This window comes from Vidua macroura, chromosome 4 (assembly GCF_024509145.1).
Source record: "Vidua macroura isolate BioBank_ID:100142 chromosome 4, ASM2450914v1, whole genome shotgun sequence".
Lineage (NCBI taxonomy): Eukaryota > Metazoa > Chordata > Aves > Passeriformes > Viduidae > Vidua > Vidua macroura.
Window position 1 is genome coordinate 55,643,835 of NC_071574.1, and position 10,716 is coordinate 55,654,550.

Consider the following 10,716-nt stretch of genomic DNA (forward strand, 5'->3'; position numbering starts at 1 on the left):
CTCAACGTCCAACACCCACCAAATTAGACAAATAGCTAATCCTAAGTACAACATTATCACATTATACACATACATGGTAAGGGTTGTGGTAGTTCACTTAGTTGCTTGTTGCTTTTTTTCTTTGGTATCAGTAGTGATGTATAATAAAGGAACTGTCACTTAATTCAATCAGGTTTTATTCTGGATGTTAGCACTTACATTTTTAGAAAATGGAACAAAAGACTGACAATAAAAAAAATAAATTAGCAACTATGTAGCAGCAAGAAAAGTCATGTCGTTTTTTTCTTATTCTTTACTTTCCTCTTGGAGAATATGGCATATTTCATAGCTAATCTTTTACAGATCCCCATTTTTACTCTCTTTCGAGTTTTCTGCCCTTTCTTTTTGTCAGGTCTGTAAAGCAAAAAAGGGAACACAGAGATTAGAATAAAATGAAGAACACATATCTCTGTACAAATACATTTGCTGGTATTCTAAATAAGTATATTAATTATGTGGCAGTATGTGAAGCACTGTCACAAAAAGTACAAGGAACATTACATCTCAAAATGTTATGGTCTTTCAACTTCATAAAACTGTCCACTTTATTGCCATTATACATTCATTTTAGGTATTTATTCAGCATTTAAATTTACACATATATTGAAAACAAGAAACTCACTGAGTACAAAAAAAAGCACACAGTTTCATGCTGAATATATAATGCATTAATATATAATAGACTTAGAAGAAAGTATGTGAAGTTTAACACCATTAGGAAGCATCCTGCTAATAGTACAAGACCTAAATACAACTAGCAAGTGGATTGTTTTCTGTCTCTGACAAAAGATGTCATAATGCAAAACGTTGAGTAATTATAACAAAACAAACATAATTTTTATTAGAAAAAAATCTAAGTTATCTTCTGCAGTGAATCAGCAAAAGAACTAACTGATGATCTGAAAGTACTAAAACCATTCTGGCACAACTGACAGACAGAACAGTATCTTCCTTGACAGAAATAACAGGTGAGGTTTCATGAAATTCTTTTAGCATCCTTTTTAATTTCTTTAGCAAAGGAAAAAGAAACATTAAGAGATGTCATTTTTATGAGAGATATATAAAATGAAACATTGGTACCTTTTGTGTCTAGTACTCCCTAAGCAAAATCTGGTTTAGTATCAGTAGGACATGAAGCAATACACCTGTACTCATCGGCCATCCAGCAGGCATCTGATGAGTCTCTGGATACTGATCCATCTCACTGTGTAACGTAAGTACAGCTTTTGTGAGGGAAAATTTGCCTTCCCCTGCTGCAGCCATTCAAGTCCAGAATCACAGAAAAACCCATTACTCTGGAGAGGAATTTATAGTAGTGCAATCAATTACCCTGAACTGGAAAGACTGAGCCATCTGGATCGTCTCTTAGCAAATCCCTTTTCCTCTTTTCAGTTAGTTTCATCTGAAGACAACCACACACCATTTACTTGGCTCTCTGATACATACAGGTATGTATACAGTGTTGTTCTGTATGTAACAAAAGGAAAATCATAGAAGAATAAAAGTACTCAATGTGACTCTATTACAGTGTCTCTTTTTTCTGCCCTTTCATGAGGAATTCAAAGGGGATGAAAGTGTTCCATTATTGCAATTTTCAGTCATCTTGACAGAGTTCCATGCACCAGTCACCAAGTCTGCAATCCATATAAATCAGTTTGGAAAGAAAACCCACAGACAGGGAATTGGGAGCCCCAGTAAGTGACCTGCCTTTTATCATACCCTCCCTTCAGCATATACTGCCAGCAATGCAGCAAGTGAGCAATAGGGAAAGCTGACATTAGCATCTAAAGCAAAAAATCATCTCTTTCTGAATTGATTCCGTGACATAAGATCTCATCTCATCTGAATGCTGTACTTTACTGTATTAATGCAATATGACACTTACTGACAAGCTGCTCTGGTGAGGGAGAGACTGGGACAGGCACTGCGCTTGTGACCTGCCTTGCCACAAACGAAACAGCCAATGTCATTCTTCTCACAGCTGTGCTTTTGAAGAGTGCAGCAGTTGCAATTGTTACAGTGAAACCAAGCTGCAAAATATATAACATGATTTATGATCTTGGAAAAGTTTAAATTGAACATTGTGAAACTAAGCTTTAAAGGCCACAATACCAGGTTTTTAATTCTGGATTAGCTTTACAGAGATAGATGTAGTCACTTTCTGGTCCCTTATCACATTACTAGACATACTGTGCAATTAAGTGTGAATTATTTTGCCATTAGAACTTTTATCCTGTGTGTCATCTTCAAAAGAAAAATAGCGCGGATGTTACAGTGTACTTACAGATTTTGATTTTTGTAACAGTAACAAAGATAACTGCTTCAGCTATTTATACAGAGGTATAAATACAACTAAATTTGGGCATGAAACATAATTTTATCATGATATCTCAAACATTTTAGTAATTTCCTACTTGTTTAGGAAATTCAAATTTTACAAAATTAGGAAACACTAATATGACAAATGGAAATATTTCTGTTTTGCCATGATAAATATAAATGGGATTTAGTGTGCCTTGGCAAGAATTTATTACATCTCCACACAAGTGTGCAAGGACATCTAAACTAAAGAATAGTAACTTGTGTGAAATTGAGACTTTTTGTTTATTCTATGTCTTCTGAATTATATTTTACTTCTTTCACAGAATATTTTCTCTTCTGGTTTGGAATTTCAGTTTCTTTGGACTAAATGCACTTTTATTTAGAAAATAGTTTTCAGTACTTACAGGGCTTTACACATTTTTTGCAAAGAACACAATGTTTCCATCGTCTGCCATCCTACAAAAGGCAAATAAATTATTATGTTCATTGAACCCTCCACTGATTCTACCTTAAAACAGAACTACTCATGTACAGTCCCCACTGTTTACAGGAACAACTCCTCTGTAGAAAGGACTGTAACTCAGAAACAACAGTTCTGAGAATCTGTGAAAACCACAGATGAAATTTTGAAATTAGCAAGTTCTACAACTTCAAAGCATAAACAAAAATACATGTGTCAACAGACCACAGCTGGGTAAGTTCTGGTCTAAGTGGTAAGCAGCAAACTTGTCCTGTCCTCTTTGCAACACAAAGGAATTAAGGAAAGATAAATTAATTCCCAGTGGGTTATGGAAGACGTACTGTGAAGGTAATAGTAAGTCTATGAAACTGAACTGCTGTGGGTTTCCCATGGAACTCAGTATCAGAGCAGGTTTTTACCAAAGCAAGTACTACAGAGGTCATTATCTGACTACTGCTAAAACTTCATTCAGAAAGAAGTGAAAATACTTACTTTTGATGTACATGAATTGCATATCTCACAGTGCTGGTTATCAGAACTAACATATCGCTGACATACAGTGCAGAATCTGGGGAAAAAGATGTACTGGTCCACTGTTTGCTCACAAAACAATTAATTTTATACAAACTTAACAACTAATATAAGGACTGCAAAATCACTTTGTTGAATTAAAAATTCTATCTTTGCTGCATAAATGACCACTTAGGCCATTTACACACAGTACATTCACACAGTAAAATTCAGGTCAAATTATCAACAGTATTAGTAGTAAATGAAACTATATTCCTCTGTCCTTGATGCTTCTTCTACAAGTTCATTTTTTACTACTGTATTAACAGCTGATTATCAGACACAGCTGTAAAATTCTCTTGTATATGTAGACAGTATTTCCTACAGAGAAAATAAGGAATCTCATAATTCCACACTGAAAAATTTAAATGTCTTTTCAGATATTTCAGCTCTCCTACACATTATTTATATAATATGCAACTTCAGAATGAGACAGAAAAATGCAGTCTTAAGCCTGACATCCAAGTTAGGCAAGACACTATGGAACAGCACCATCCCAAATTCCTTTGGAGACTTTATGCCCTAATTAAGAACAAAGACACTCTTTCAAAAGTCACCTGAGCATTAATACATCTTACCTATATCCCTCTTCTTCAGGAAGCACAATCATACTTGGGGTAAGGTTCGTGAAAATACGGACAGGAGACTGTCTACGACCTGTCTTGCCATGTTTATACAGTGCATGATTATCATAGTCTACCTAGAAAAATAAAACCATAAAAAAGATTCTTAAACTGAATACCAAGCACAGGTAGAGCTATTTACATATTTATTACCTTTATAAGTAAATGTATGTATACATTATGTATACAAGACTCCAACCCCAAATCAGATTACAAATTCTACATCAAGATTTTTGTCTCATTTACCTGTAAATTTGTGCAAACATAGTATTAGGCTAGACTCACTACTCTTCAATAATCATATTGTACTTATTCCTTTTTGCTCGTTTGCATGGGATACATAAGATAACATTGCAGTTGATTACAAGAGGAACCTGCTATTAAAAAAGGTTCTGTACAATTTGGTTTGTCAGTACAAGAGATGACATCTTAACCCATCTCAGAATAATTACAAAGTTGCAAATCCAATTAGCCTGCTTTTTCCAGCACTACCTTCAGAGACTTGTCACAAAAACTCTCAGCTCTGAACACTGGCAGGAATGCAGTCTAGCCTAGCATGAGTTTTCCATTTTCTTCAACAAATTTTCAGTCTACAAGACACAAATACATTGTTCAGACCATCAACGTCAAAGTTCATGCAGAGTTGTTACATGAAAAAATAAACCTCTAGCATCATGAATAGCCATGACTGAACTTTCAAAACATACTGAAGTACGTATGCCTAAACTACGCACAGAATGGATACAATATTGAAGAAGCTGATGCCAGATTGTTGCTTTATCACTGACAAGTTCACTTATTAAGTAATTCCAAACATTTCCATCATTGTAATTGTACTCTGATCCCAGTAGTTTTGGAGATGAAAGACCTTAAATTTTTAATATATATGTATTTCTTCTTCTAGGACTGGGCACTACCCACTGACATTTAACATCTGTGAAGAATGAAATACTCTTCATCAAGTTACCTCTCACCTCTGCAACAAGCATCTGTCAGAATTAGTGCAATTTTTGTTATATGAAAGCCTGCCAGAAGAAATAAGTTCATGGATACATGACAGATGAGTTAAAGATACATAACAGGAACATGATCAAGTTATCACGATCAGTTTCAGATACGACTAATAGAAATACAGAATCCAGCCTGCACATGAACACGGCCCAGCTACAGAGAAGCACTGCCACTGCATCTGCTTTCACTCATATATCCTCTTCACAGCTGGTATTTAGCAGATTCACTGGGTTCAGCCATACCTGGTAATCCATCATACTGAAGCTTGGGAAAAAGTCAAGAATGCGAGACTCAAAGAAGTATGGAAATATCCAGAACATGGGCAACTCTCTGTTGTCATGACCTAGTAATGAAAAGACTTTGGTGTACATAGGAGAAAAATATAGCACATGTAGCATGAGAAATTTACAGTGAGCATTCCAAATACATAAACAGGGATATGTAATCATGTTGGTCAGAAGAACTAGTTCTCTTAGGTGTCAGAAAGTTTTGGCATACTGTACATGTGGAGATGTAAGTGCCATTTAACTAAACTCTTGACATCTGCTTAGGTTGCTAAGAAACAGTACTGGTTTGAGAGCTTATTTTTCTCTACCTTTGAAGTCCATTTTAATTGCAAAGTAAATTTAAAAAAAAATGGGAAGAGTTTTTAAGACAGACTTTGAGAATTGGGCATTACTGAACTAAAAATATCAGGAGAGTAAATTGTTGTAGATTACACATATGGTAGTTCACCTTTAGCAATTATAACATGAGTGTGCACACATTCACCTCAGTAACAAGAATCACAGACTTCTAAACAGGTATTTTCCTTAAAGTAATGTTACAGCACAAGCCACCCATCTGGCTGCAATACCTACCTTCTTTTTCTGTCTCCCTCCACATTGCCATCAGTTTTTTAAAACTAGAAGCCAGTGCTTCCACTAAACCTCCAAATGGGGGATCAGTTACTATAATGACTCGTTCACCATTCTCTTCATACAAGAATTTCCTGCAAGTTTCACGTGCAGCCTGTAAGAAACAGAGGTTAATTTCCAGAAATAATGATTCAAGAACTGCAAACATATTGTCTCTGGCAATAAACTGATCACTGTAGAAGTTTCAACTTTGAAGACAGAGCTTTTCTCCCCTCTTGCGGAGGTGAATTTCTCTTGGGCAGCATTAAAAAAAAAAAAAAAAACCCACAAAAAATGCACCTAGATTTTAAGAACTGAAAACAAGTGCCCTGTTCAGCTAACATATAAAAAAAAAAAATTACTGAAAATCAAAGAATGAAACTGCCTCCTTTTCAGTAGTTCTCTTCATTCAATTAAAGGCTGACTATTAAATTTATGCTAACTAATGTTGCTTACATACCTTAATTGCTGCTTCTATTAAAATGTTCTTAATAATTCATGTTTTACCATGATGTTTTCTACTAGACTAGTCATGAGTTTCTTACAAAATTCTGCATCAACAACATGCACTTTTTTACCAAAGCACTCAATAAATACTTGGCCTTACCTCTCCACCAAAAAAATGATGATTGAACATGTTGTAGTGGCAAAATTCATCTTCTGTGTAAAATTGTGAATACCTGTAAAATAGGTTTTGATAGTAGTAGAAAAATATAAATAACTTTTTGTCTATCCTAGGAAGTATTTAGAGTGAAAACAGGCCACAAGAAAAATTTCATCTTTGGGTTCTGATTACTGACAATACATACCAATACTGAGAAATTATTAAGTATACTTACTTTTCTCATCAATTGGATGTCATTTGTGTATGCGTACAGGAACAGAGATGCAGAGACAAGAAAGGGAAAACAACCACCAATTTATCTCTTAAAGCAGTAAGAATACACATCTTTGTATATGTTCTTCAGATACATAAACATTTGTTAAAACCTACCTGAAATCAATATCTAGCAGAAGGCTTCTAACATTGAATTCTTCTTCTTGTGATGCTTTTGACTGGATCATTTCGTGAAGCCTGAAATATAATTGGAACAAAGAAATTTAACACATAATCACCAGCTTCAGAAATTATCTTGGAAGACAAGAATGCGTGGTACTTTACTAAATGTAAACCAAACAGATAGAGAAAACTGAGTAGCCTAAACTTGGGTGATTCCATTTGGCCTGTACTCAAAGTTAGAAAAATAGTTTCGTCTTGAAAGATGAGAGGTCAGTGGAGCCTACTGGATCACCGCACACAGAAAAAGCATAAGGTAAGAAACTCAGTGTCACTTCCATAACTACCAAAGAGGTTTGAAGTGTGTATGTGTGTTATTGGCAGTGTTGCCACAGTCTTCTCTGGTATCATATAAGTTCAAACCTAGACCCCACTAGATGCTTGGATAATCCCAACCAATTAAAGCATAGTGAACCTCTTATTATGGGAGAATTATTGACTATAATCATTAGTAAGCTGTAGAGTTTTGAGAGAGAAATATTATTTGAAAGTGTAACAATTCTCATTGGTGTACCTGGGTGTTCCAACAGAGAGGACTCGTCTGAATCCTAAATCTATAAGGAGATTCAGTAGGAACTGGCAACTTCTATCTGCAAATAAATACTGTGCATTTGTTTTTTTATTCTCCAGTGGATATAGAAGTTGACTTGGACTTTTCAGCTGGGCAGTGGTGATATCACACAGGAACTGGTGATTTGCATGTTTTTCCCATTCTGCTGGCAATAGCAATTGCTGGCATTCCTGGCAAAACCTCCTCTTTGATAATGGCAACAGAACAAAATTCTTGTACCTTTAAATACAAAAGACAATAGGGAACAAAGTTTGAAAAAAAAGTCTCTGTCAAAGATAGGAAGGGGAACTATGGAGGGTTTTTTTATATTTTAGGAGTTCAGACATTTAAACAGATAATGCAGTTTACATTGCTCTCACAAACTCCACAAGAATGAAGTATTACTTATAAAAAATATTCAAAGGACACTTTGAAATGCCTAAAATATTGTCACCAAATAGACTGGGAATCTCCATAAAATAACTGGATTACAGAGTGAAGACTCCATCAACAATCAGCAAAGTCCTGTATGTTTACACATGAAATTCACACATCACTTGTTACTATGTTACTTTTGCTTCTTTTCACAATGTGAAACCTGTTACTTTTGTAGGCTAAAGTCAGGAATCAATTTGTTTTAACAGAAATTGCTATTGACCTCTTGCAAGCACACTATGAGCACTGACATAGGAATGACTATACATACCCAAAAAAACCCCCAACCCTCTCCCAGTTCCTGGGTTGACAACACCATGCTCTAGTTCAGTGTTTCATGCTATTTCCTTTCCATTACCATACAACAATTCTTATTTGCCCAAATTCAAATTTTCCTATTTTAAAGAATCCTGAAATGTTATCTCTACATTCAGAGTACCTAAACCTGTATTACCACATCTTCACTGCAGAAAATATGCATTAACAATACCTGTCCACGTTCTGTCTGTGTGTAAAAAAAGGCTGATGATTTCTGTTATATTCTTCACGTGCTGCAAGCCTAGTTTCTGACACCTGTAAAATTTGCATACATGAAAAGTTACAAAACTAACAGCTACTGCTGTGTATGGTACATCAAATCTCAACATGAAAAAAAGCATCAAAGATCTCATGCTTTAGCTACTTTGCAAGGAAAAATAATCACATTTGTTGTTTCAGAAGAACAAGTATGTCTGCAGCACAGGGACATGCTGCAAAACAACACAAGCCTCTCGTGAATTTAAACTGTGCATTTCATTCTCCTATCACATGTAATACTCAGAGAAAAACTCAAAAGGTGATTATGAGGAAGACAGAAAGAACCATCTATTCTATTAATGTGTGCCAGCAGTTGTGCCCCCTCTGAAGAACTATGATCTGATTCTGAAAAACTAATGACAGTAGAAATGTTGCCCAAGTCTTCTGTGTGAAATAATTTTAAAAAGAGTGACAGTTCCTTGTTACAGTCTGCACCTGAGTCTTTAACATTTCAGTCTCTCACACTCTCCTCTGGGTCTTCTACCTTGTTCCCACAAAACATACTCATGGTTTCACAATAGAGTTTCAAAACATTTGGTCAAAATTTATGGAACTGTTTTGCTTAAAGGAGGAGATAGTAAAGTTCAATACAAGAAAAGACATCATAATACAAGTGATATTCAAAATCAATGACAAAGAGAAATTGCTGCAGATATTCTGAAACTACTGAGCATCATGCTAAGCCCCACCATCTAAGCAATTTGTATGTCCCACTGTTGTTTGCATCCAATAGATTATCTTAATTAGGGGAAACAAGGGCATCCTGGGATCAGAAGTACCCAATTCTGTTCAACATTGCAAAGCATTGGCAAATTTCCTATATGTTTTGGCAACAGAATAACAAATGCCAGGTTTGCTCAAAATTTACACTGCCTTTCTTGAAAGCTACATTTGAAACACGTTCTCCTGACAGAAATAAGTGCTCAGCTAAATATCAACTATTACACAAAGTTTAGAAAATAGCACTTGCCAGAGATTTCCACAATAAAATATACTTTAAAAGTTGCTAAATAGAGAAAAAAAAATCGCCAATGTTTCATAAAACCATAGAATGATCTGGGTTGAGAGGGACCTTACAGATCATCTAGTTCAAACCCTCCTGGCATGGCTAGGGGCATTTCCACTAGACCAAGTTGCTCAGAACCCCACCTAGCTTGACCTTGAACACTTCCTGGGATGGGGCATCCACAGCTTCTCCTGGTAACTCTTCCAGTACCTCGCCACCCCCACAGTTAAGAATTTCTTCCTAATAGCTCGTCTAAACCTATCCTCTTAGTGCTTAAAGCCATCACCCCTTGTCCTTCCACTACATGCCTTTGCAAAAAGTCCCTCTCCAGATTTCTTGGAGGCCCCCTTCAGGAATTGGGAGGCTGCTACAAGGTCTCCCTGGAGCCGTCTCTTCTCCACGCTGAATAACCCAAACTCTCTCAGCCTTTCCTCACAGATGTTCTCCAGACCTCTGATCATCTTCGCAGCCCTGAGTCTTTAGCATAGCCTTTCACAGTGCTCTCTTACCTTCTCATCTTCCCACTGAAAAAAGTTACAATCCTTTCTATCCCTACAAGCCGAACAAGCATAGAATCTTCTTCCTTCCTCTTTTCCTTGGCTGGTCTTCACAAACAGAAGTGCGGGACCTAAGGACAAACGTGAGGATAGGATAACAGAGGGAACACCTGCAGATCTGTTTCACCGCTCCGCTGCAAGAGCCGCGCTTCCAGAACACGGCCTTCGCAAGGACTGCTGCAGAACAGCCCGCGCCGGGAGCGCAGCGGGAGCCGAGCACAGGGACGCTCGGGAGGTGACCCCCGGGCCCGGCTCACCGTGAGGGCAGCTGGGCGCGCCGGGCGCCGGCACGAGCAGGGCGAGCGCTGCGGGCCCCGGCCGCTCCGGGCCCGCCGCCGCCATGGCACCGCCTCCTTCCCGACGGGCACCGCGCCGCGCGGCGGACGGCGCCCCCCAGCGGCGCGGCGGCCCCGGCGGTGCCCCGGAGCAGGCCCGGGGGCGCGGGGCAGCGGGACAGCGTCATTTTTTAATAAACTGTTGGGACAGAAACAACTGAGGTTATACAGGCATTTCCCTTTCGAACTGCACTGTACCGCGTTCTACATTTAAGGCTTAAACATTTCAGGTAGTTGAAGTTGCTGACACACTACATCAATATTCACATCCACTCAAAA

The 10,716-nt window shown here is 37.5% G+C and overlaps 1 protein-coding gene across 1 annotated transcript; it reads right to left on the bottom strand.

The window, feature by feature from the left end:
* Positions 1–159: 159 nt before the first annotated feature.
* On the bottom strand, positions 160–10,444 carry ZCCHC4 (zinc finger CCHC-type containing 4). Its single transcript, XM_053976516.1, has 13 exons — positions 10,360–10,444; positions 10,055–10,173; positions 8,454–8,536; positions 7,493–7,768; positions 6,916–6,996; positions 6,529–6,601; positions 5,886–6,036; positions 5,268–5,368; positions 3,970–4,091; positions 3,314–3,389; positions 2,766–2,817; positions 1,925–2,069; positions 160–393 (listed from the first exon to the last, which is right to left on the bottom strand). Exons 1-13 carry the CDS (start codon positions 10,442–10,444, stop codon positions 270–272), a joined length of 1,488 nt encoding a protein of 495 aa, XP_053832491.1. The 3' UTR covers positions 160–269.
* Positions 10,445–10,716: the final 272 nt, after the last annotated feature.